The sequence below is a fragment of the Corvus moneduloides genome, chromosome 1 (assembly GCF_009650955.1).
Source record: "Corvus moneduloides isolate bCorMon1 chromosome 1, bCorMon1.pri, whole genome shotgun sequence".
Lineage (NCBI taxonomy): Eukaryota > Metazoa > Chordata > Aves > Passeriformes > Corvidae > Corvus > Corvus moneduloides.
Genome location: NC_045476.1, coordinates 123,738,627 through 123,765,254, shown reverse-complemented (window position 1 = coordinate 123,765,254; position 26,628 = coordinate 123,738,627). Strand labels below are relative to the sequence as shown.

General features: G+C 40.4%; 1 protein-coding gene across 4 annotated transcripts in view; it reads right to left on the bottom strand.

Moving 5' to 3' along the window:
- LYN (LYN proto-oncogene, Src family tyrosine kinase) overlaps positions 1-21,827 on the bottom strand; it is a 50,505-nt gene extending 28,678 nt beyond the window's left edge. The window contains exons 1-2 of one of the 4 annotated variants that reach the window (XM_032125776.1): positions 21,713-21,827; positions 578-714 (exon numbers count right to left, since the gene is read on the bottom strand). In XM_032125776.1, the coding sequence (XP_031981667.1) occupies positions 578-709 (132 nt within the window). In that variant the 5' untranslated portion in view covers positions 710-714; positions 21,713-21,827. Of the gene's footprint in view, positions 1-577; positions 715-16,478; positions 16,645-21,293; positions 21,379-21,712 lie in introns of those variants that run through there. The other 3 variants (XM_032125784.1, XM_032125804.1, XM_032125793.1) reach the window with 3 other exon arrangements.
- Between the last annotated feature and the right edge of the window lie 4,801 nt (positions 21,828-26,628).

Below are 26,628 nucleotides of genomic sequence, written 5' to 3'. Positions count from 1 at the left end.
TCCGGTGCCAGACAGCACACATGGAACACATTAGCCTGTTCCTCCTGCAGCACCGTGCTGCTCCCTTCACCACTGCACCCTTCCCTCCCATCCTTACCTACACACCTCATGCAAGGCTGAGCAGTGGCCTTCAATGAGCAAAGTTGACTAGAGCTGGTAAAGAATGACCCATGATTACTTCAGCCTTTGAATGGAATAACCAACACCTGGATCCCACAGCTATTAAAAACCCAACACTGATGCTTTTAAAAACAGATCTAAACTAATTCAGGTTTTCTAATGTCATCTAGCATTCTTCTACAGACATAATTATATCTCCTCAAGTGCTGCCAAGTTACTTTTTTTAATGCAGAAAACATTTTTTTATGACAAACATAAAGTAGCAAACCACCATGTTTTAGTTTTTATTCCTCTAGGTACTAATTCATTGAGGGTGTACTGCACAACACTAAAAGCCCAGTTGTGGATTAATGATCATTTGAATTTCTCCATGCATATGCTTTGGATTGAAATTTAAGTTATGCCAGTCATGCTTTGTTCTGGCTACAGGAATTCTCTCCTGAGACTATCTACTTACTGGCCTTTGCTGTTTATTGGACGTTGGATCCCTCACATAAATAGTTCGTTCAGTTTTACGTACTGGTTGATTCTTCAAATCTAGCCCATCTCCATGCAGATTCTCTTTCCTTTTTGATTTTATACATCCCATATTTCCTGTTGAAATAAAAAAGGTATTAAACAAAATCATTGTGCTGTAAACCAAGCCCTTTCCCATGAAATCATCTGGGCTACATAGTAAAAATGTGCTTCCTTTTCATACAAATAGCTCATGGGAAAAACCATTGAAGGTTAGGACCACACACCTACAGCTCTTTTCTGTTGCAAAGCAAAGAAACAACCTCGTCTCAACCCACAGATGAAATAAATAGTTATTTACCATTTCTACATCTTCAGATTTTATATTTTCTCCCCAGTCTACCCTTCCCTGCCTAAACCCCCTTAGATCTTTCTGATACTTCTCTGAGCTTTGGAATAGATATAACACAAATGCAATTATTGTAGTGATAGCTTTTATCTGTATATTTTGAAGAAAAGACAGTTTTGGAAGACATTGGAAAAAATTCCTGTCCAAATTACGAGAACTGGAGCTGGAACTAGCAATGCCTGTATCTCCCCACTTCATTTTGCAGATGCCAGTCTAGCAGGGAGCTCTGATTCAAATATCATCCTCACATGAGGCTGATGACTTGTGCAGTCCCAGCTCCATGGCAGACACGCTGCTACTGTGACCTTCAGTAATGCATCTCCTTGTTCACACACGCATGTTACAGCAGCCTAAAATATGTGTGTGCCAGCGATGGCAAATCACCACACAAGTATTTCTTCTTCAGTGTAATTTAGAAGGCTAGTCCTTCTCTAAGGATGTGCATCCATGCTAAATCAGATGAGATACAGCTGTTAGCATCGACATGACTGGAACCTGGCTGCTAACCCCATGATACAATTACACAGTACTCCAGCAAATATATATGCAACATTATCTCTACATTCCTCCCTCTGAGGAGAGTAATTATACTTACTCTTCAAAGAATCCACTATGAACGCTTTTCAACCCTCTCCTTTCTTCCTCTCTCCCTCCTTTCAGGTCAGTGCTCTAATGCTAGGTTCACAGTCACATTTTCCCTTGCAGGCACACAGTCTCACTCCCCCCTGCCCTAATTAATCTTTAAAGCCAGTTCTTTGAACAACAATGTAAAACCTAAAATAAGAGCTCAGCGCAAACATGGGCTCAAGTAAACAAACACAGCTGGAGAAGCTAAAGCAGATTGTAACACTCTCATCCCACTTTTACCTTCATTTCTAGGATAGAAAAGGTCATCATAGTGAACAGGTAAAGTAGAAGTGTTCACTGGCAGACATAACTGTTTCAATGGGACAGTGAATTTGTACCTCCCTGCAGGTACAAATATTAACCAGACTGGTCTGGGTTCATATTAAGACTCACACTTTTGCAACAATACCTATGATAAACACAGTCCTAACTGATTACAAAAATAAACCAAGGCAACAAGCAGTCCCACATAGCAAGTCTCAACTTCCATCATCATCTTCATTTAATGTCCTATCCTGTCACTTCCTGCCACTGAGGAAGCACTACATAATGACTCATGCACTGTCCTACCCACAGGCTGTTTTCTTCTAAATATTCGTCTCCTATCATTTCTGCAAATTATCTGTCACCTACTGCCAACAAGTCCTGGATGCCCCTAAGTTTTCAGCAGTGATGGAGTGAACTGTGATACTGGTTTAAAGCAGCATTAGAACCCATTGCTTCCCTTCTCGTCTTCTCTTGGAATAAAAGGAACCCTGCAGAAAGTCAATAGGCACTGACCAGGCAGAGAATAGAGTTTCCTCTTCCTGAGCATCAACATTTCAGTGTTTCCATACTTACTTGAAAGCACTGGAGCACATCTTCATGCAGGAGCTTCCCTTAGAAGCAAATATCTTTAATGCTGAATTTTAATGCTTTAATTTTTTTAATGCTTAGCTCCATGTGGGTTACATACTAGTTGTTTTGCAATATTGAGAAGGATTTTTAAATTTATTTATTTATAAATGGGTATATAGATGACTCTTGTTCTGTCATTAATGGTTCATAGGAAATTTCTGTACACCCACAGGCAGACTGGTGTTTGCAAACTCACCCTAGACATCAGGAAGCCCAGTGTTTAATTACCTGCTGTATCTGCAAGATCAGGTATTTATCCACTTAAGTGCTAACCTTTTTGCTCTTGAATAGTTCTGCTTCTACAGAACAAACAGCCGAAGTGGAGGGCATGAAGTAATTTAATCTTAGTTGTCAGTCAAAAATCCCTTTCCCTAGTCCTGTAAGAAAGCTGAGCACATCTTTAGAGACTGCAGCATGCTCAGTGCCAGTGTAAGCTCAGAGAAAAGCATTTTTACTCAGATTTTTTCCTGCAGCTGAAAGCACATGAACAGCTGTAAGTTAAACCTGCTGTGAGGCTGTGCTGATAAGGTCAAGGTTGGCATTTGTTCATGACAGTAACAACAACGGATCAGTAATGCCTATGTAGAGGTGCTTTGAAATCACACGGAAGTTTACTTGATGTCATGGGAAATCACACAAGCGCAGTTTGTGAGATAACCCTTGTGATGACTTCAAACAAAGAGTAGATCCTGAGCCTCGTCATGAAGAACTGTTTTTTCTGGGTTCTTTTCCTCACAGAGATGGAAGTCCAGTCCCCACAGGACTTAGCTAGCTCTACACGAGCAAAAAGCCCCAACAGTTGGTGCTGAAGCCCGTAGCTGGTTCAAGGGGGTTATTGCCCCTTTTACTCCAGCATAAACCCAAGGATTGAACGTTGAGTAGGAGCCAGTCCATAACAAGAGTTTACCTAAAGGTAAGCCCCACACTGTATCCTCCCAAAGCAGTCCCATTCTTGCACTCCAATTCTGCTCCACGACACGGATTACAGCTTAGCATGTGGGCAACTACTGCAGGAGTGGGATCCTGACCTAACTAAAATGCCAGTGCAGGGAGGGGGAAGTTCATTCATGCATAAATTAAATATTTCACTTGGTGCAAAACGTTTATTTGCCTAGTGCTCTGTTGCTGTGTCACAAGGAAGTGTTTTGTGCAGATAAAAAGAGAAAGAGAATACAGTAAGCAAAGAGCAATACAGAGAGCACAGCATCACTACAAACCAAACTCCATTATTCTTTATCAGAGACTAAAATAATTGATACATCCGAGAAAATGCTGCCAGTCCCTACTCCGATGTTTCCCATTCCAGCAGCTCTGCAACAGACAATACTTCATATTCATGCTTTTCATTTATTGTCCTGTCCACACCTCTAGACATGAATGATAAACGCTGAAATAAAAGAAATTCTATCTAACATGGCTGCTAATCTTTATAAATCGATATCTAAAAAAGTAACAGCTTCTCCTTTAACAAAGAGCATACTGTAGTTCATGGCTAAAAGGTAAACACAAGTTTAGGTTAACAGCTGCAGCATGGTGACAAAAATCTAACTTCAGGTACCCTTCAAAAAGCCCCAGGGGCATTCATAAGGGCTATCACACAGAGCCTCTGCAGCAGGTTTTTCAAAGACACTGATTTTGATGTCTACATTTGCCTTGAATTTTCCTGAATCCCCTATTTCATCTTGCTATTACAGCACTTGGGTCTTAATTTCAGAATGGTTTGGGGGGAGTGGAAGTCATAAAGTAAAGCAGCATTCTTCCAGGGTTAATAGCTGCTGTCTGTCCCCAAAGCAGAATTGCTTTACATGAATTTTTCTACACTTCCAGCAGAGTAATGCGTCTAAAGTCACAATATTTCCTACTGAAAGCAGTCAAATTTCGGGTGACCACCACCTTTCCATCCACCATCAGCAGCATTTGAGGTTTCATTTCCTCCCAGTGCTTACCCTTTGTATCATCTACAAAGGTGATCTCATTTTTCATTTTGTTTGTGTTCATAACCATTCTCTTCCTTGTGATTTTGTTACATATGACATATATGGTGCACATTAGAAATTGTTTCCTAAAAAACCCACCTGACATGTCTGGTCTTTTCTTGATCAAAGTTATGTCTTCATGAAAATGATTCTCAAATGTTCACAGATTATATACTTTGGCTTTTCCAACAATAAAGTAACTTTTAAAATAATTAGAACTACAACACTGAGCATATGAGCTCTATTTTATCAATAAATATGTATTTTATCCAATAAATACCTGTTGTTCAAAAGGTCAGTAATCATTTATCTAAACATGAATGCTCTATATGGCTTAGGGGTTTAACAGATATATACATAAGTATTTTAACAGGTACATAAGTAAAATAAATTTGTATTCAATTGAGTATGAAGAGTAAACTCTTAAGCCACAAATTTCTTATGCATAAGAATAAGAAAAAAAAAATCAGACCCCCAACTTACTCTGAGTCTTGAATATTGCTTCATATTTAAACTTCCGAACCAAAGAACAGGAAGCGTCTGTTTACATCTATATATAAAAACTCAACTGGTTTCACACCTGGAGCTTTAAAGCAGTTTAGAGAGCAGAGGAGTAAATAGTTTTATTTTTAATACCTCTTTTAAAAATTGTGAATAATACATTTGCCCTCGTCTGTTTTACATATTTCATTCTGGCCTCCAATGCCAGTTGGTTTGTTGCTACTTCACAACTTATAGTCAGAGGTAACACAGTGAGGCCTTCATCAGATCTCCTGAACTCCTGTGCATTTCCCTCAAGGTCACAGCACAAGTGTCTCGAAACTCAGAGTAATCAACTTAGATTAAAACTGCTGGGTAGGAAGGATCATAAGCCTGCTCTGCTCAAGGACACAAACGCCTGCTTTCTCAGAACCTCATCCTTCAATCAACTGTTCAAATTTATAATTCTATGGAAAAAAAATGGGAAAAATCTTGAAGGTAAGGACTGCATTTACTTTAACCTTCAGTGCTTACTTCCACTTTATGTTGATCTGCTTCCACATCACCTGTGCTACCCAAGTGTTGCAAGGATCTCCTTTATCTCTGTTATTGGGACTATGAGGAGGACTACTTCTGGGAAACCTGGATTCATTTTTGACCCATCATCACATGGCAAAGCAACTGCCAAGAAATACAGAGCAGGAGTTTAACTAGAGGTAGTAAAGCTCAGCAATGGCATATCAGTACTGCTCTACACATATTTGTGTCAGTGAAGACTTGCCACTAGACCAGAGTGAGAATAAGAGTGACAAAAATAAATTACTTGTCCTTAGGAGCAATGCAAAAGCATTGTAGAGCATGTAGAGCAACTGAAGAGAAGTGGTTTCCTGTTCCTTGCCAGTCTCAAAAATGATGAGATTTGAGCTTGTTCAGCCTTATTCCTATACCTGCAATTCATCATATATATCTATAGCTATATATGAATTTAATGATATATAATATTATCTATAGATACACATTTCAATTTTACTGTAAGTCCTGACTGTCTGACAACTTTCATCAAATTAGACTCATGCAAATACAGAAATCTGGGGTCAGCTTTCATTTTGAGCCTGTTTCACTTCCTACATCTTGTTTTTGCACTGGCAACTAACGAGGGGAACTTAAGCAGTTTCTTCATCCCTTGCCTTTCTGCCAAAATGGTTGTGTATGTCTCAGTCAATCGTTGCCTCGTGTATTTTAATATCTTTTAAAATTTAGCTTATTTCAGTAGGTCTGGATCACCTCATCTCTGTTTCTCCCAAATGGAATTTATCCCTTACCTGATACTCATACACATGGGTGTACACACACAGGGGCACAAATCACCATGTGCTCCCTGCAATGCATATGAAAACCAGCATGGATAACCTGAATCTACTCAGTGTTTGGCTATGACAGACTTGCTCTGTGTAGACCCTCACTGCTCCTGAGACGTGAGAAGCCATAGCCCAGCTGCCAGCATTTAAAAGGAAATGGAAAAATAATGGGGGAGATTCTTTTAACTGCTTTAAACTTCTTTGTGGAAAAGGTGAGACAAAGCTAAAATAATATTTTGACATACATATCTATATAAACAGGTGAAAAACAGAAACAAATTAATCCCCAGTGTAACCAACATTACTGTGGTGGAAAAGTATGCACCAAGCACGTTATTGTAAAATTTCCTCGAACCTGGTCTCGTTTACTTCAATCCTTCAAATTTGTCAAGGGTGCATGTCTGTCATAGCAAGACAACGTAGCTATCTAGTTTAACAACCACGATTAGAGCAAAGGACTACAAATTACTAAAAATTACTGGGAAAGGCAGACCTGTTCTAGGCAGCACAATCACATTGCACAAGCTCAGAAGAGACTTTGCCATGTGCCATTTTTAGAGAGATTAATGGGTGATGGTGGGGAAGAACAAGATATTATTGCTGAAAGGTTTCAGAACCTCATTCTGCTTGGCTTAGAAGCTGTCTCGTAAGTCCCAGTCTTAAAAATGTTTTGGAGACATCCTCTTGGGAGATTAGGAAGAAGTCAGATCTTCTTCAGCCTCTTTTCCAGAATTTAAAGACAAAACCCTCTCAGTTTTTTCCACTTCCACTGGTTATCCTAGCAGTCCTTCTCCACATCTGTTTCACTTTGAACTCATTCCTCTTAAGTACAGGAGGCTGGAGCTGCCCAGGTGTTTCAAGATGATTTTCAGCAATGCCTTGAAGCAAATAGTACGAAGCAAATAGAAATATACTATTTCTTCCATCTACAGAAACACATCGCTCAGTAAATCCCAGAAATTAATTTATGATTTTTACACTTTGATCACATTGGCCTTTTATAATCATCTGGCCATCCAATAAGACATCCAGGTTTGTCTCATTTTTCGTAATGAGAAACTATTCTCACAGCAGACTTTCCTATCTCCAGTGGTGTTCTCTTTCACCCTGATATTAAATTTCTCCCCATTATTTTCCCAGACCATTCGTCATGCACAATATTCTCAGCCACCTGTGTGTTTCTAATGCCTCTTAATGTCACAAGGGGCCTCATATTTTTTCATTGCAAATGAAAGTATTTTTAAAAAGTCTCAATGTAACAGAAAGTGGTCCTGCCAAGAGAGTGGTAGTGGTTCCTGTCTGCTGCACTTCCCCCTGTTCCGCTTCTTTCACAATTCCTTCCTTAGCAATTGAGACCAAGACGAATTCTACTTTGTCCATGCTATCTCAGATTATTTTTATGCTTTCCTACATCAGTTACAGGAAGTATCACTGTACCACCTTCATGCTCCCAAATACCTGCATTCCTACTATACTCATAAATCCACCACATTTTGACTTCCTCTGCAATGCTCAGTTTTGAGCCCTGCGCCAGCATTTCTGCCTCTCCTTTTCAGAGCCCTGATTCCCAACATAAATGCATAAATATCTCAGTCCAACTAAACCAATCTGGGTTGGCAGACACCTTTCCTGAATCCTTTACCAAGCTGACTACTGTTCTCATTGAAATTCTCACCACCCATTCCTCCACCCTTTGGTGTCCTGTCTTTCTTTCCCACATTTGCCTTCGTATTGAAATGAGGGGTTAGGACTCTGCAATATTCATAACTCAAGTCCACTTCCTTAAAACAAAAATTCAAGTACAACAGGGCCAAAAAGTGTGCTGCCATACAACTATATTGGAAGTGGACTGTGTATTAGAATCAACAGAATGGTTTGCATTGGAAGGGACCTTCGAGATCACCTCATTCCAAGCCCCCTGCTGCGAGCAAGGACACCTTCCACTAGATCAGGTTACTCAGAGCCCCATCCAACCCAGCCTTGAACATTCCCAAGGATGGAGCAGGCACAGCTTCTCTGGGCAACCTGTGCCAGGGCCTCACCGCCCTCTCAGTACGGACTTTCTTCCTAATATCTAATCTAAACCTGCCCTCTGTCAGTTTAAAGCCATTTCCCCATGTCCTATCACTCCGTGCCCTTATAAAAATAAGCTCTGTTGTAGGCCCCCTGAAGGTACTGCAAGGCTGCTCCCTGGAGCCTTCTCTTCTCCAGGCTGAACAACACCACCTCTATCAGCCTGTCTTCACAGGACAGGAGAGGTCATACAGCAAAAATCCCCCAGCAGTTGACATAAGAACCAAAAACTTTTGGTGAGATAAAATATCTGGAGTTGCCGCGCTGACGCTGCATTGATGTGTTTCTGGAAAAGGCAGACCCATACTGAGCACCACAGTCATATCATATAACAAAACCCCTTTTTGTTCCTACACTCCCCCATTTAAATTTTTTTTTTTTTTACTGACTAGACGAGGCTTTTTAGCGATGCATTAACCAACATGAACTAACACACTGCTATACTAAATGGCAAATAAGTGACTTCAGTTATCTCATCTCAAACTTCCAATAGGAAGGAGTGCTTTGGTAAAACTAATTCTATCAAAGTAAACATTTTTCTATATTCAAATGGCACTTTCCAACCTTTGCCTGTCTTTCCTTTAAGTGTCCAGAGAGAGGGTAACTTTATTCAGTGCTTGGCTAAAATACACAGTCTTTGCTGGAGCTCATAAATGACAGCATAACATATACAATAAACATCATCATAGTTGATGACATGAAAGGTAGCTCTAACAGGGGTGGGAAGCTTTGGCCAAGAAAAAAAAAAATCTTCTATCTTTCTGTAAATTCACTACAGTTTTGTCTAGATTAGTTAAAAGCTTGGTTTCATGCAGGAATTTTGGCAGTGGTTTAAAAAAGACACAATAAATAAAAATCAGCAAGAAACACTGAAAATAATGACACTGTAGTAGTATGATGATATTATAATGCTTTCAGAAGGATGAAAATAAAATTCTGAAACAAAGCATCACATTGAAATGAAGCCATTTTTGTACAAACTACTGAACCTTCTTTATTCAACTGAAGAAAACAATTACCAAAACACAAGAAAGTTAAACCACAAAAGATTGTAATTTTGCTAACAGCGCATAATAGACTTTATATATTATAAAAATGCTCCAGATTCATGTAGTCAGTATTTTTGGCACTAATTTTAAACCAAGTCTTACATTAATATAACATCTGTTTTCTGACCTTATAATACTTGCTTCATTTTATTACAATCATTTGCCTCAACTGCATCCTCCAGAATTTTGAATCAATATCAACAATGAATTAATTCACTTTGCCAGCCCTCAGGCAACCACATCTTCCATTTCCTCAACTTTTTTCCACTGTACTATATCTTCTGAAGATAGGGGAAAAGGTCAAATAACATCTTAATTTGACATAACAGAATAAATACTCCTATCAAATTCTTCAAAAGGATCATATGACATGGAACAGAAAAGCTGTGCCAACATGTTAACCAACCTAAAGCAAAGGTTCCCAAAATACTTAAAGACTTAAAAGTGTAATGCAAACTATAAGTAAAAATTTCATTTTCTTGACTGGTAAAAACACTCAGTAATGACAAACAGCAGCTTCATACAACCAAATCTCCATTTCCAAATGAAAATTTGGCCAAACCACTACACTGAAAAGGATCAACATTCTTCCTAACTATTAGGAAGTGTCCCAGTCCAGCTAGCAAAACCCCAAGGACTACATCTACTTTCCAAGCTGAGTGTATCTATGACTCACATACCATTATTTTCAGCTTTAAATTGATGACTTTGGCCAATAATGGCAGTGTGCTAAATCTTCAGTAGTCTGTATTTGCCCTGCACTTTATGTATGCCTATGTCTGCCACTAGGATAAGGATCCTGCTCCACTCCTTTTTTAGTGATTAGAGCAGTAACTGTGGCATAGGAAAACGAGAAACTACCCATAAAAACAAGAAGGTGTTGGAGAGAGGTCCAGGAGCAGGCCAAAGGTCTTCATCCTCATAACAACTGACATGATGGAAGGACAGGACAAGCTTCACACAGCTTCTTTGGAGAACATAGATCTGGGAACTATCCTTCCTCTCTCCCAACAGTACTTACCCAGCTATTCACCCTCCCCTTCTCCTTCACAAACACTTTGTCTCCCAAAACAAGGTGCAGTTGAGAGGTGTGCAACCAGAGCTTCTATGTCAGTCCAGAAGGGCCGGTTCATGCCCACAGTGGCTTTACTCAGGTGTTGATTTCAATATACTGATCAATGTATTGGAAAGCAAAGGCACAGCCACACAAATCATCTGAGTATTACTGAGCAGTGCCCCATGCCTGCATTTACAACATGACACATGAAAGAGAAATGAGAGCTTCTCCCTGTTTTCACTGAGCCTCAGAAGACAACAGGGGACAAAGTGAACAATTTGCTAACTTGTAATGAGTTTGGGAAATCATCACCAGGCTGCATCCCAATGAGCTCTTCAGCCAAAATGTGTTACCCTGTCTGCCCTCTCCAGAAGGTGCAAAGGAAGGTAGATTTGCAGGTAGCAGCTGATACTTGAAACTTGTGTCTCCTTCAAGTGAGGCAGCCTAATGCTCAACCTTCACATGCCCGGGCAAATGTATTGATGGGACTCCTGTTGAAGCAAATTATAAATAGCTACTATGACTAAGGGGACAGGATAGTTATTTATGAATGTGGCCTTCAACTAGTTAAATATGTTGTTGGCAATAAAGACTATTTTGCAGATGTGCTCTCTTGCTTTGAAGTGTGCTGGTAATACAAACTCATTGTTGTATTTACAAATATAATGCAAAGATCATGAACATCATGAAATTATCACAACATAAAATCATAGAATTGTTAAAGTTGGAAAAGACCTCTAAGATGATCAAGTCCAAACTATGTCACCAACTGCCACATTTAGAGAGGTATTTTGAATACTTCCAGGGATGGAAATTCTGCCACTGCCCTGGGCAGCCTGTTGTAACACCTGACCACACTTACAGTGAAGAAATTTTTCCCAATATCCAATCTAAATCTCCCCTGGCACAACTTGAAGAAATTTCCTCGTGTCCTGTCACTTGTTGCTTGGAGGAAGAGATCAACCCCTACCTGGACACAACGTTTTTTCAGGACATTGCAGAGTGATAAGGTCTCCTCTGAGACTCCTTTTCTCCAGACTAAACAGCCCCAGCTCCCTCAGCAACTCCTCACAGGACTTGTGCTCCAGACCCTTCCCCAGCTCCATTGGCCTTCTCTGGACTTGTTCCAGCACCTCAAAGTCCTTACTGTAATGAGGGGCCTAAAACTGAACACAGGATTTGAGATGTGGCCTCACCAGTGCCGAGTACAGGGGAACAATCTCTACCCTGGTCCTGCTGGCCACACTGTTACTGATACAGGCCAGGATGCCATTGGCCTTCTTGGCCACCTGGGCACAGGCTGGCTTATGTTCAGCTGGATGCTGACCAACACCAACAGGTCCTCTTCTGCCAAGCCACTTTCCAGCCTCTCTGCCCCCAGCCTGTAGTGCCGTGTGCAGTTGTTGGGACCCAAGAGTAGCACCCAGTATTTGGTCTTATTGAACCTCATAAAATTGACCTCAAGCCATCAATCCAGACTGTCCAAATCCCTCAACATGCCAATAAAAAAATGATGGATGACAGCAAATTCACAGCCAGCAAGCCCTGATGAAGGTTTTGAGGGTGGTCTCATAGAAAGTATGCTACTTCTCCCTTTAGTTTATCTTCTGCTTTCAGTGTGTTTAATAAAAGAGAGAAATGGGGAACAGAACATTAGTGCATATTAGCTTTTGTTCTTTCAAATTCAGGTAACTATATCCCCAGGGAATAAATCAATTTTTACAAACCTTACCTGGTTTTATGCATTCTACAATCTGCTTTCAACATGGATTAAGACAGTTATGGCTAAATCAGGGCAGAATGACTTCTGTGTCAATGGATCCTAACTGTAATAGCCTTGCCATTGTGTAACTCATACTACTTTGCCCCATGCTGCATTTGCCATTCTGCTTCATTGGTCAGAGGGCTTCTTTATCTGCTGTCATGTTTGAATGCCGATATGTACTCATGACTAAACTTGCAACTAAAACATAGCATTCATATTATAATAGCATCACATTATGTCTTGAGCACGTCCAAAGCACTGAATTTCACAGAAGAGAAAGATTTTTTTTCACTATCTTCAAACACCAGCATACATTTAAATTGTAAAAATAAGTTACTTCTCCAGCAGATTGTATTGTGTTTCATCAGCTGCACAGCACTAGATATACACAGAACTCTCCTGAAACATAGAACATCATAATATGTATGTATGTATGTACATATTATCCAAGTATGTAATATGGATTCAAGAATGAATTCTACGCTCAGATAAAAATTTGGGGTTAAATCATTCATGCTGACATGAGCTAACACTCAGAGTCCAGTTCTTCCTGAAAGTTTGCAAACATTGGACAAGTTTGCTCAAGTTGCAAGAGGAAATTGCAAGAGTTCTCAAAAAAAAAAAAACAAACCAGTGTCAAATCTAGTGCCACTAAATTACACTGGCAGAAATGAAATTTTTTTGCTGTTTAATCTTTCCAGGGATACTAGACCAGCATTCAGCACTAACTGTTTAAGTATCCACAGGAGGAACCACCTTGTCTTGTTCTCACTGTTGTTAAGGAGCAGAATCTCCCTTAACTTCAAGGGTGTAAGAACATCTTCCAGGTTCTGGCACTTCACAGAAGACTATTTATAACTCATTTATTTTACTTAATTTAAACTCTGTGGTAATTATGTTCCTTCAAGGGCATGAATCTAAACTAGGAATGTACCAGCTGGTTTCTCACCCAGCTTAGAACTGTTTCAAGCAACTGTTGCAATTTGGCACAGGTGGAGTGGCACTAAAGGATATCATCTGAACTGACACTTTGCTGCAAAAATGATAAATAGAATTAAAACAGTTCCATGACTAGCAATTTTTGGAGGTTTTTAGATTAAGTCCTTGAGATCAGAGGTTTTTTTTAATAGATAAAAGTAGACTTCTTTTAAGTCTACCAAACATGTCCTGAGGGGCTGCAAAATGTCACAAATTCAGGTCTGAAAACCTGTCATGTGAAGAGGGAAGCCCGCTCTAACGAAACTCTTGTGAAACTACATGCTCAAGCTGGGGTGGCAGTAAGAGTGTAAAAGGAAATACCTCACTGAAGGAAACATGCCACTGAATGAACATGAATAAGAATTCACATCCAGGTTTCTGAGCATGTTTTTCACGTTTGTTGCACACACAGGCAAGTGTGTGTGCAAGTTAACCAAAATTATTTTACATGCTTTCCATTTTCATAGAGGAGTGAGAGTGAGAATCTGGAAGCTCTCTTCTAAGGAAAGCTTGTGAAAACCTGGTGTGAGAGTTCACTTGACTGTTCCTGCTTCAAAGGTTCTAAGGGAGAACCTCTGATTTTAAACACAGGTATGTCTTTGCAGATGATCTTTCTCAAGGGCAAGAATGAAATGAACACTTTCCCACATTACCAGGACACAGTTATGCAAGTATATTAACTTGAATAGAGTTCTTTTATATTTGAGAGAAAATATTCCATACGAAACAGAAGATCTGACTAGGGGACTGATTTAAAGATTCATGTTGCATTTCTTCAATATGCTAATTTATTTCATTTCCAAAAACTGATTAATAATTTGACTTCTGCTACTATTTTAACTTTGCCTTGATATTTCTTGTTTTCTCACTCTAAAAACAACCAACATTTTTGTATTCACAATATATCACTAATGGATCGTGCAGCACTTAGTATTTTCTGTCGTTTCTAGTCCTGCTAAATGGTCAATCAATAGCAGAAGAAGACCTAGCAGTTACAACCATAGCAAGTTTCCCTGAACCAGGCTCTGATCCTGTAAGTGACAGCACACAGTTTGCAGGAGCTCAAAGATTTCAGGAGACCCACACCAGGACTTTCTGCACAAAGTGCAGGACACAGACCTTACAAAGTAGGCCAGCACTCACAATAATTCTAGCAGAGGTATACTCACGGTAAACTGAAGGTCCATGACAATAATTATTTTCACATTCATACTGCAGACTGCAAGAATTTCACAGCACTGTTATTACAACCATACTGGCTGCTCATTAAAGTTTATAACCTTTGTAACTCCACATTACTCAAGTATGCAGCTCACAGGCAGGACATGTGATTATGCTATGCTTTGAAAAACTGCCTTAGACTGTGCACAAGCCCCAATGTTTAAATGTAACTTCAGCACTTACAGCCCATGCTGATAACTTTCAAAGCAAGAACTAAACTAAAACAGTGTTTGCAATGGTTATCCAAGTTTGTTTCAGTTTATCAAGTTTGTTCCAGACAACAAAAACCATATGAGAAATAGTGTCGGAGAGGAGGTCAAAATCCCTAAGAAATCAGAATTGGGGTTGATACTGAGAAACAAATTAAGCAGGAAGACTGCAGAAGCAAAGACACAAAAAGAGAAAAAACAGTCAAATAAGAATGTAAAGGATAATAACTAATTGGGTAGAGACCATTATAGTCCCTAGGAAAGCATCTATTTTCAATCAGTATGAAAAGATACAGAACATGTAATAAACCTACATACTCTGTGCTCAAAGGAGAAATTACTTTCCTGGGTCATGCCATACAAACCACCTGCTTTCATTGCAGGAGGAGGGAAAAGGACCTTTCACTCATCCAAACCTAGTCCAATATATATGATTTGAATAAACTACTCAAATGCATTTTTGACACTTGTAGCCTTGCTTAAATGCTCCATTAAGAGCAGAAGTACCTTACCTGAAGCACCTTTCTCCCACTTGTTCACTCTACCAGCCAAAACCCTTTTCTGCTGGTGCCAGCTCCATAGAACCAGGTTCTTCTAAACTTGCACTGCCTCCTCAAAGCTAAATTTCTTATGTTTCACTTTCTGTGGGGTCCGTGTACGGGGCACACCAACACCAATGAGCACAGAACAGCAATCCTGGAGCAAGAGCTGTTGTCTCAGCACCACTTCCCCACAACACCAAGCCTTGGCTTCTTCTGCACAGGCCAGCACACATGCCGATAAATCCATGCTCTGCTTCCCTGAATCAGAGATATTTACAAGGAGGGTCAATGCTGGCTCAAAAACCTTTTACATGTGCACAGCACACAAAAACCTGCATGCAACAGAAATGAAACTTGACCAGAGAAGGTCAAAGCAGCATCACAAAAGGGCAGACAAAGGGGCAGGGGACAATCCACACTGACCATTTTCAAGACAGAAACCCGTTTTAAGTCAGTTTGAGGTCATGATTTTAAACCAGATGCGTCAAACAGCAGTTAGCTGTCTCTAAAGATCAATTACACCTACCCATAAAATATACTCTACACAGAAGAATCTTGCTGACCACCTGCAGAAGTACAAAGTTGCTCTTAAACAAGGCCCAACCTTAAAATACTTTGAAGACCATGTCAGGACTGCCAGGTTGGTAGTCCACTGGACTTCATATCTCTTCAAGAGTCTGGGGGTACATATTTCTGGATGAGTATTCACTGATAAGATAGCACAAGTAGTTTACAAATGATAATTGGATTATGAAAGGTGCTAAGGCTTACTCTTACAGAAAGGGAAAACAAAATTTGCTGCAGATGTCTAAACCAAGAGATGAAATAAACAGTTTATACCACTGACAGTCCTGAAGACGAAGCTGGAGAGAAGGAAACAGCAGAATGATGTTGGCAAAAAAAATAAAAGAATGATGGGAGAAGAGAAAAAGGAAACTGTGGCAGGGAGTACTCCTGCAGTAGGATAAAGACTGAAACATGGATTTTTCCAGGAAACTGGGGAGAAAAAGCCCCAAACAAATAGCACATTATTACTAATGAAGACATTTGAGGCAATGTGGGTCAAGGATCTTTTTGGAAACAGTGGTAAGCATTATGGCAGAGAAAGGGGAACTGCTCCCAAGGAAATTTAGCAGGAGATTTTGAGAAGAGGCAAGCTCTCCTAGTCAGGCATAGTGGGACCACTGCTGTGTACTGCCTGCCTAGCAGAAACCATCAATCAGGCCATCCACATCCCAAGAGAAATGAGCTTAGAATTCACCTCAGTATGACTTGGTGCATCTCCACTGGTGCCAGGACAGCCACTGCAATCTCTCTCGAAGACAACGCAAACACAGCTGGACAGAAAAAGGAGGACAAAGTGCCACACCAGCAATACAGCAGAAGAGTTGCTTAAAAGGCAGGTTTTCCAACACCCCTCAAGGGCTGCAACGCTTCCTCCAGCCTTTGCACAGTTTAGCACATCTTTTGCAATGGTAAGTCTGGAGTTACAAAAATGTACTTTGAATCCCATTTGCACATTCTGCTACATCACAACAGTACATTCAAACGACTCTTGCAATGTATTTTGAACAAGTTGAACACAGAACATCCCATATAGGATTTCCTCTTTCTCCTGCCCATCCCCTTCCTGTTTGTTTACTAAAAACTTTCACTTCCTCAGTGACATTAACACCAGCTCTGGGGATCTCTTAACCCTGGTTCTCCAGTTCTTGTCCACTCACACCTGAATCACAGCTCCCCAGGGCATTTAGTACTCACTGAAGGGTTTTAAAAGTCCATCAAAACACGTGGTAAGGTTGGGGCTGCCCTGGAGAAAACCATTTCTGTCCACTGGATCTAATGAATATAAACCTCATGATTCTGGCAAGGGATACTAGAGCAGGCAATTTCAATATATGCAACAGATATGCTAGTATTCAGATCTTTCCCTACTCAGTTGATACTACCAGGAAATATTCCCTTTGTCTGAATACAGTAGAACTTAGTCAAAGGTCAGACCTACTGATTTATAAATGTGTTACCACAACACAGGAATTCACTCAAACATATTCTTTAGCTTTTGGTATTAATTTTGTTCTAAGCCCCTAGTACAGTCATACATGGAATAGGAAAACCTGCTTAGCAGTCAAATATGCTTCTGTACTAATTCCTGGGATACTATATTGCTTCAGTTTGAACCTAAGATAAAACTTCAATAAAATTTCGTAAAAAAAAAAATTAAACAGGTTTGTATACACCTATCTGTACAAACTAATGAAGGAAACATGAAAAAAAGCAATAGAATGTGGATACCACATCAGAAAGATTATGCTTTTTTTGATGAACTTCCTGAAACAGCTTTTGTTAAATCAACAAAGGAAAATTTAAAAGCACATTCCAGAGGGAATCAATTGCCTTAAAAATTTTATCATTTCTATACTTAGAGCAGCCCTCTAGAATAGAGAAAACTGCAAGAAGTGCCACTCCAGAAGAGTAGCTGCATCCCGTACTTCAATGCCTTTGGTGAACTATCACGTGCTCCAGTTTAAGATTGCACTATTTCCTATCACAGCTGGCCTTTGCAAATTAAAATAAGAAGTTCTACAGTATATCAGCCACAGGAAGAAGTAGCCTCCTGCCACATGCAGCAGAGGCCATAGAGGAAGAAGGACACTTTGTTCAGACTGTTTATCATTTGAGTCCTTTGAACTGAAGATGTAAGACAAGTGTGCTGCGCAAACACAGGAACCAATTGTAGATACTTGAGATGCCAGCAGTTTGAAAAAGATAGGCAATGCTGACCTAAGGGAGAGCAAATGCTGGTCTGAATGGTACTAGTCCACTCTTTTAACACCCCAGAAAAGTGAGATTTACCCATTACCCCCTCCACCTTTCCCTAGTGTCCTCCTTCTTTTCTCCCCAGCAAAGTGTTGCTGTCAAAATACCATCTCTCTTCTGATGTTTGCCTGACAGAAGTAACTGATCTATTTACCTCTATGACTAGTTCTTTAGGGCACAAAACAAATACAAGTATCTCATAAATATTTGGAGGAAATTATTCCAGCACAAGATCAGTTCTGCCTTCACGTTTTGTTCCATGAACCCATATTTTTCAGGAAAGATGCTGAACTCAAATGTGAATAATTCAGTCTCAGAAATGACTGCATTTAGTGACAATGTCAACAGGAAATGTATCTGAATCAGGCAAAAATAAATATGAAAACACAGACCTTTCCATCATCCCTGAAGGACAATGAAGTTCAAACTAGGAACAGTCACACTAAGGACAGTTACATTGCATTTGTCTTTTATTAGTACAGGCTGACTTCTTTGAGAAGGCACCATTACTGTTTACAGGGTGGCAGACTCCTTCACCCTGTATGCATCACTAAAGACTGTTTTCATACAAATGCAGTTTTATTTTTTTACCTATAGTTTCCTGTTGTATGGCTTAGTAAGTCTGGAGTTCTTTCCTACTATACCATCTCTAGCACTCCTACACTCTCATTAAAGAGGGACAGAAATAAATGGGAGAAACAGGAAGCAGGAATACGATCAACAGGAGAAAAAATCCTAATTCTCAGCTGGGCAACTGGTTTTTCTATAGAACAAAGCCTTTTTGCTTAGAGATGGAAATCCTACAGAGGCAAAATTATAATAAACACTGCTTAATAGTCACGTGGTTTGGTGTAATTATTTACACACTGGGCTCCATAGCTTCAAAAGGAAGTATCACTCCCTGCACATAAAGCTCACACAACCCTCAGGACCCCCGGCCCACAGATTCTCCTCCCATCCCTTGCATTAGCACATGACAGCTCATATCCTTCTGGGATCTCTGTGGCAGCAGACATCCACCTCTGTGTACAGCCATGCTACTAGAGCGGTGTGCTAGGAATCCTAGATTATACCTAATGCCCACTCCATTAATTATTTAGTTACGTTAGTTAGGTAGTTAGTTATTCCCCATGTCCTTGTCTCCTGTGTTCACTCAGTTTTGCAAAAGTCTCCCTGAACCCCAAGAGTAAAAACGACTTTACAACTCCCTGGACAGAAGAAAAAAAGCTTCTCAGTTACTCAGAAGATGCACATATGGAAAGGAGGAAAGATCTCATCCCTTTCCCAGATCACCAAACTCTTTGACAAAAATAAAAATTGTCTCATGATCGACATGTGTTCATCCCAAAACCTCAAAGATTCCCATGATGATCCACAATAAAATGCAAAGTAGAGGTAGGCAAACATCTCCTTTTTGTGACAGAAATGGAATCACATCTGAGATTAAATATGACAGTTCTGTAACTTTCCCAAATAACTACAGAGAGGTCAGTGTTGCTCCCTGATGTGCCCCCAAGAAGAACCAGACGTAGCATCTCTGGTTTGGTGAGATGCCCCACTGAAGAACAGGTACTAAGCTGAGCCAGGAGGACCTTGGACTTGTTTTCATTGCCTGTTACAGGAATTGTTTCCTGCAACACTTGCTGTTCTGTGATGCCATTTAGCTTACAGGAGTCAAAACGGCCATAGGAAGAGAGGTCATTTCAATTACATGGATAAATTGGGGGGAAAAGTATTATGAAATAGTTACTTTTACATTCGTAAATGCTATCTGTTCATAAATACCTGCAATGAATAGTTTCACATTTAAGGAAACTCTCTTGAAAGGGTAACATTAAACCCCACAGTATTAAACAACTTAAAAGGCAACAGGGTTTGACTTTGTATTGTCAAGTTTCACAATTGATTGCTTTGTCAGAAAGAGTCATTGCACAACTCCACTGGTTAAGGGGTTTAAAAAGGAAGGTCTAAACCTTACCATGTCTTCTGTATATTTCTATAAGGAAAAAACCCTTATTTACTCAAAAATAGGGAAAAGCAGAATAACTTGAAGTCAGCGAGCTACAATACAAAGATGATCATCCAATGTCATCACGGTTAAAAAGAATAATATATGCCAACAGCACACAATTAAAATAAATTTTTATGTTATTAAAGAAATAATTCTTTCCTAACTAGTCTGTAACTCACAAAGTTGAAACAGAGAAAGAAAAAAAGCTTTAAATCTCAGAAGAGATCCATAGAATGAGACATCTTTTGATCTCAGAGTTCATTAATTTCAATCCTCGTCCAAGATTCCATAACACCCTATTAACAGTATCTAACTGATTTCTAGCCTGTTACTACTTTTTCAGAGAAAACGATTTGATTTTTTTCTCATCCATACTTTCAGTGTTGTTGATAGTAAGTATTAAAGAGATAACACCTATTCTGCCCTCAGTGTTGGGTTGGAAACAATCCACACAAAATTTGACTCTCCTTTTGGTAAAACTGAGCTACATTTTCCCAATGTAGCTTTGCATTTTCTCAACACCTATCTTTCGCTTTTTGTTTTAACTCTACAGTGATACTGTTTTGAGTGCAGATTTATCTACGTGGCACTTGTACTTTACAGATACTTTCAACTAACATTACTATTTCTAAATTGCAAAAGTCTTACAGGTATTTGATGGGATCAAGCTTAAAAATTTTAATTTTCATTTGTATTACGATGTCCCAAAATACATTAAGATTGGTAAGAGTGTTTCTCTTTCTTCAAAGGTGGGAACGAAAGGCAGGAGATGGGATACTGATTAGGGGTTTCAGATGAAACCAGCTTTGTGCTCCCTATGTATATCCGCAGGAATATGATCTGGCTAAACAAGTTTTAAGTGTTAATCCCTTTGGTCTTTAGGGCCAATAGAGGGGAGCAAGGCAACAAGATGAGTTTTTGCCAACCCATTCACTGCAAACACTTGAAAGATGCAGTTTCAATAGAAAGCTCTTAAATGCTTTACTGAAGGTACAGCATCAGCTCCTAAACTAAAATTGTAAGGAGAAAACCCTTCACGACCGTTCCTTAGGCATACAGTACCTACAGACTACAATAGTAATCTGCAATAAAAACTGTGCTCCAAACATCACAATACCATTTTCTCATCTTTCTTTTAATTCCAAGCACATTTGAACGTACAGTTAAGAGGAAGAGGCACCAGAAATTACGCTCCTAGGAAAAAAGCAGTGTAAGAAGGGATACCCAGGGACCACATCACCTCACCTCAGTCAAGGCTATCATTTCGGCTCGAAACGCCGACTGCAGACTTTAGCCAGCTAATTTCACACGCTCCCCGGCACGAAACAGCCAGAAGGCACCCGAGCCCTCCGGATCACAGCCAGACGACAGGCAAAGGGGTATGAGATTAATCGTGCTTTTGAGAATGATTATTTTATCCCAAACGCGGTTATTTCCCTTAAGACCCCATCCAGTCCTACCGGGCAGGTCGGGCGGCAGCGGTACCTCCTCGCGGGGGCAGAAGCGAGGGGGAGCCTCCCGGAAAGCGCCGGGTCCCGCCGCACCGCACCGCACCGCGCCGGGGCGCAGAGGCAGCGCGGCCGGGCACCCCCGCGGCGCCCCGCGGGACAAGCGGGCTAAGCCGGGACCACCGCCCCCCGCCGCTCCCGGGAGAAGGCACTTACTTTCCCGGGTGCGCAAGTTGAGCGGCAGCGAGCGGACTGCAGGGTGCGCGCCGGGGCGCGGAGCGGGCCGTCCCGGGCGCCGAGCGCGGGGCCGGAGCGCTGCTCTCGCTGCGCGGGCGGGGCGCGGCCCGCGGTTGGTTCGCAGCCCGGGGACTTCCTGCTGCCGGGGAACATTTGCATGTGGTGGACAGCGGGACGAGAGAGAGAGCGGGGGGCGGCCCCGGCCCGGCGGCTGCCGGCGGCTCGGCGGGAGCAGCTCCTCCGGCTGGAGAAGGGAGCGCCGCGCCGAGGGAGGCTGTGCCGGGGACGAGGTGGGGCAGGGGACGCGGCGGGGTGTCGGGAAGCGAGTGCCCCTGTGCCCCAGAGCGAACATCATGAGGGGAGCGAGCCTCCTCTAAAAGTTGCAGCTAAATAAAAGCCTGTTAGTCTGAGAGGCAAAAAAGGTTGTCTTGTGCCATCAAAAGCCAAAAAACCATCTTGAACTCCAAAAATCCACTGTAAGCAGCTTCTAGGGTCCATTGGCGGCTTGGTTGAGAGAAACAAAGAACAAGTAAGCTTATCTTTCAACGTTTCTTTTCTTTTAAGAATGATTTACTAGCCTGGTGAAAAGTGAAATAAAAATCTCACAGGTCAGCAAAACAGGAAATATGAATGCATGGACATAACAGCCAGAGGATGCAGCTGAAAAGCTCTGCAAGAGCTAGAGTCAAGGTGTCATTTGTGTACTGCCAGACCACGTGGGCAGGTTCAGGTCATGGAGATTTCTAAGGCAGAATTTTAAATGAAAATCATTTAAGCTTTCCATATAAACGTGTTTAGATAATGGATCAAGTTTGAGAAGCAGCCAAAGTGTTGCAAGACACTCAAAGGCACCTCTGTACACTTTCCCAAAGTCCGCCAGTAGAGCCTAACTCTGGGTTGGAGTGGACTCGGGAGCTGGTGAGGACTTCTAGCAAGACACCCAAATGACTGAAAATAGCTCAGTGCAGCTCACACACTGTCGGGTTTATGAGGAGAACCTGATGAATGTCAATAGGACTTACAGATCTTTGGTGCTGGTGTAAAGGCCTGCCACTCATGGTGATGTGCAGCTGGCACAATCCCTTTACTCTGGTGCGTGCTGCAGTCCCATCTCAATGCCCTGGCTCCAGCACACAGGCCGCTATCTTGATCCTCCAGAAGACAGTCCACAGGAGCAGTGAGACCATAATCTGTCACATTTCTTCATCAGTCCCAGATGTCCCTGGGCATCTGTAGAGCTCTGAAAAGTAGTGGGCAATGGTTTCTAGTCTTCTTTGAATTGTGTTATCAATGATTAAAATAATGTCATGTAAATACTCAGTATTAGACCAGCCTCTAAAAGTATTGTACAGTGAGACAGTAAGGAGTTCCTGAAGTTCTATTAATAAAAAGTTGGTAAATGTTTTCTCCCTCTCCCCAACTTAGGGAAAGGTATTTCATAATAACAATACCAATAATAAAAAACAACAGTAAAACAAACAAACCACACAACCACCTTTTTCCCAATGAAAACTTTATACAAAAAGGAAAGATCTGACTAAATATACATTGTCTTGGGTTTGGGGATTTTTATTTGGTAAGAAATTTGTATTCCAAAAGTTTATGTAAAATGAGCTATTTCTGTTTGGAAGTGCACTGTTAGTACCTCACATTTCAGTTTTCCTCTATAGGGCAAGCACCTTGATCTTGTACCTTTCTTGGAGAAGTTGTGCACAGATCCCACATCTGTCTTGTTCTCCCTCCTTTCCTCTTTATTTCTTCATTTCATTGTCAAGTATTCCACTGAATTTAAAATTCACCTTCTGCTAACAAAGCATTATTGAAAATGAAATTTAGTTTCATAAATGCGTAATAGATTCCAGCAATCTAGTAGAATATAATCTTATCTATAATGTGAATAATCTGGAAAAATAAAAGAGGTACTGAATTACCCTTAATAGACTGCTGTGCAATAGTAAACTGAGGAGGCATAGAACAAACTCAGCAGTTCTGCCCTAAAAGAACTAATATGAAGAAGGGTTAGAGTAGAATAAATACACTGTGCTTTATAAAAAATAAAAACAAAGACAGGTTGTTGGTATCATTTGAAATGTCAAGGTTTTATGCATCCTTGTTCCCACTGTTAAGAGGAATATGTACAAAAGCTACTTTAGAAAGCGTAAGCAGGAAAGGAACTCTCTCATTACATATTCATCAAAAGGGAAAAAAAAGCTGATTCTAGCCACGCTACATCTGTGGATCAGCTGTTCATCACGTTTTAAATGTCTTTGTGTATTGATCAAGAGAGTTGGAGGGCGGTGTAAAATGGGGCAAGAATGAAACTTGAAGCCTGTCACTGAAGGGGAAGTCCTTGCAGGAAGGACTGTAAGTCACATTAGCCAGCCAGTGTTCATGCCCAGCAATCGATTTCCCGCTTTGGGAAGATTTGACTCCCAGACAATATCTCTGCTGCTGAATTAAGCATAGCTGCAGGGCAGTGCTCCAGTATGGAGGCCAGCTGGCAATGCAGGAGTCCACGTCCGTGCTCTTGGCATCCAGAACATGGGGACTGCACCAAACTGGCCCATGTGTCCTGGTTTCTGCTGGGATAGAGCTCATTTTCTTCTTATTACCTGGTGCAGTGGAGTGTTTTGGATTTAGTATGAGAATAATATTGGTAACACACCATAGTTCAGTTGTTTAGGCTTACCCTAAGTCAAAGCCTTTTCAGTTTCCATGATCTGGCAGTGACCAAGTGCACAAGAAGCCAGGAGACAGCTGACCCAAACTGGCCAAAGGGATGTTCCATACCATAGACTGTCATACCCAGTATTTATATATATTCTATATTGTTACATACTGGGGGAAGTTGGCCAGGAGGGGGCTGATCGTGTCTCGGGGGTGGGCTGGGCACTGATTAGTGGGTGGTAAGCAACTCTACTGGACAACACTTGTTTTTTCTTGGGTTTTATTCCTCTCGCTCTCTCTCCCCATTACTATTATTATTAGTATTATTATTATTACTGCTACTACTACTATTCTTTTTAGCTTTGTTTCAATTATTAAATTGTTCTTATCTCAGTCGCTGAGTTTTTAATTTTTTCCAGTTGTCCTCCCGATCCCATTGGGAAGGGGGCAGTGAGGAAGCAGCTGCCTGGTACTTAGTTGCCAGCTAGTGTTAAACCACACCACCGTGATAACTTTCAGATCAGCTCTGGAATATTTTTGAGAGTGGTAAGGGGCCTGGGCCAGGGATGGGTTGAGAAATTTATCAGTAGACTCAGAGGAATGTCCAGTGATATTTCCTTGGGCACTGTTAATTACTGACCTAATGAGCCTTGGAGGGTCCACACCAATCCCTCTGCATACCTGTGTAAGTAGCTGCTGATCCCTGTTTGGATTGTGTCTGGGGGCATGAAGAGGAGCAATTTGTAGGGAACAGTGACTCTGGGCAGTAAAACAAACTTGTTATGGACAATAAAAACAGGCAACAAACTTCACTCTACATTGTATATATTCCTTAATCTCATTGTTGCTGAGCTCTTTCTACAGTATGTAACAGAAGACTAAAAAATAGTCAGTAGAGCATAAGTGGCATAACCAGGGAAATAATTTGAGGCAGATCCCAAGGAATACCTGGGTTCATTCAATTAAAGAAAAAGCAGGGAAAAGATCACTTTGTTCTAAAATAGGTTTACAAGGATTTAAATTCTTTATAGAACAGGAAAAGATAGAGCACAGACACATATGAAACAAAAACATTGAGACATCTGGCTGTTTTGTATGAGCCAGAGTTTTGGAAACACAGTAGATGCAGTAAAACATCTTTTCTTTAGAAATTCCAGTACTTACACAATCACCACTTGCATTGTTTTTCTCATAATTTTATCTCAAGACATTATCATTAAGTAAATTGCATATTGTCAACATGCTTTATGATAATGTAGCAATTTTTAAACAAGTAGTGAAGAGTGGATTGTAAAAAAATGAGATACAAGTCACGCAGTCATTCTTCACCCAATGTTGCTGGAGAAAATAAAAACAGCATATTTTTTAGCATTCATTTTTTCATAATTTCCTTTTTTATTGTAACCTACTATTTTAAAGAAAGTCATGTTGACCTATGCAAGCAGAATATTTATAAATTTTATTCTAAATGTGCTCTTCATGTGCTAAAAATGGGTTGCTTTTGTCCGTTCAAAGAAAAATCATATAGAAAATAAATTTTACTTTCAAGTATGAGACAACAAGTTAATGCACCTTATATGTGGATATTCATCAGTTCCTGTTCTCATTTTTGGAGCCTGGGAAAATTAAATTTTGTGACACTAAAGAGAAATTAAAACAAACAAAATCTTTGTTTTTAAAGGTAATTCCATTATGATTATTTGCAATGTATCACAAAATAGTTTACATTCTTGACTAAATTTGTGATTAAAATTTTTGAAAATATTTAAAAATACTTTGGGGAAACCTTGTATATTGACTCAACATGCATTTGACCTGTTGTTCATACTAACAATACACATAACTGGCTAAAGCTGTGAAAGCTGGCATCTTTCCTCTAGACAGTGATCTACCTAAAGCACAGCCACTTACATTTTATTACACTGATGTTTTCTGGCCATAAATCCTCAATTCAGCATTTTTTATTTCATCTTGTTACTTCCAGTTTCTGTGAACAACTCATAATAATACAGCACGTAGAAAAAATGCTCGCCTGGAGATCCTCTAATTCTCAAAGTTAGTAAAAGCTCCTTCTTCTGCATCTTTGCTGATTTTAAATATTTTGTTCATTACCATTTTTCATACATTACCTGCCATTACCTATTTTCATACATAGAAATCTTTCCCATTTTCTTTCCACTTGTTTTATGGCTGTGAGCAGAAAAATTGCTATTTAGTGAATCAAAGCA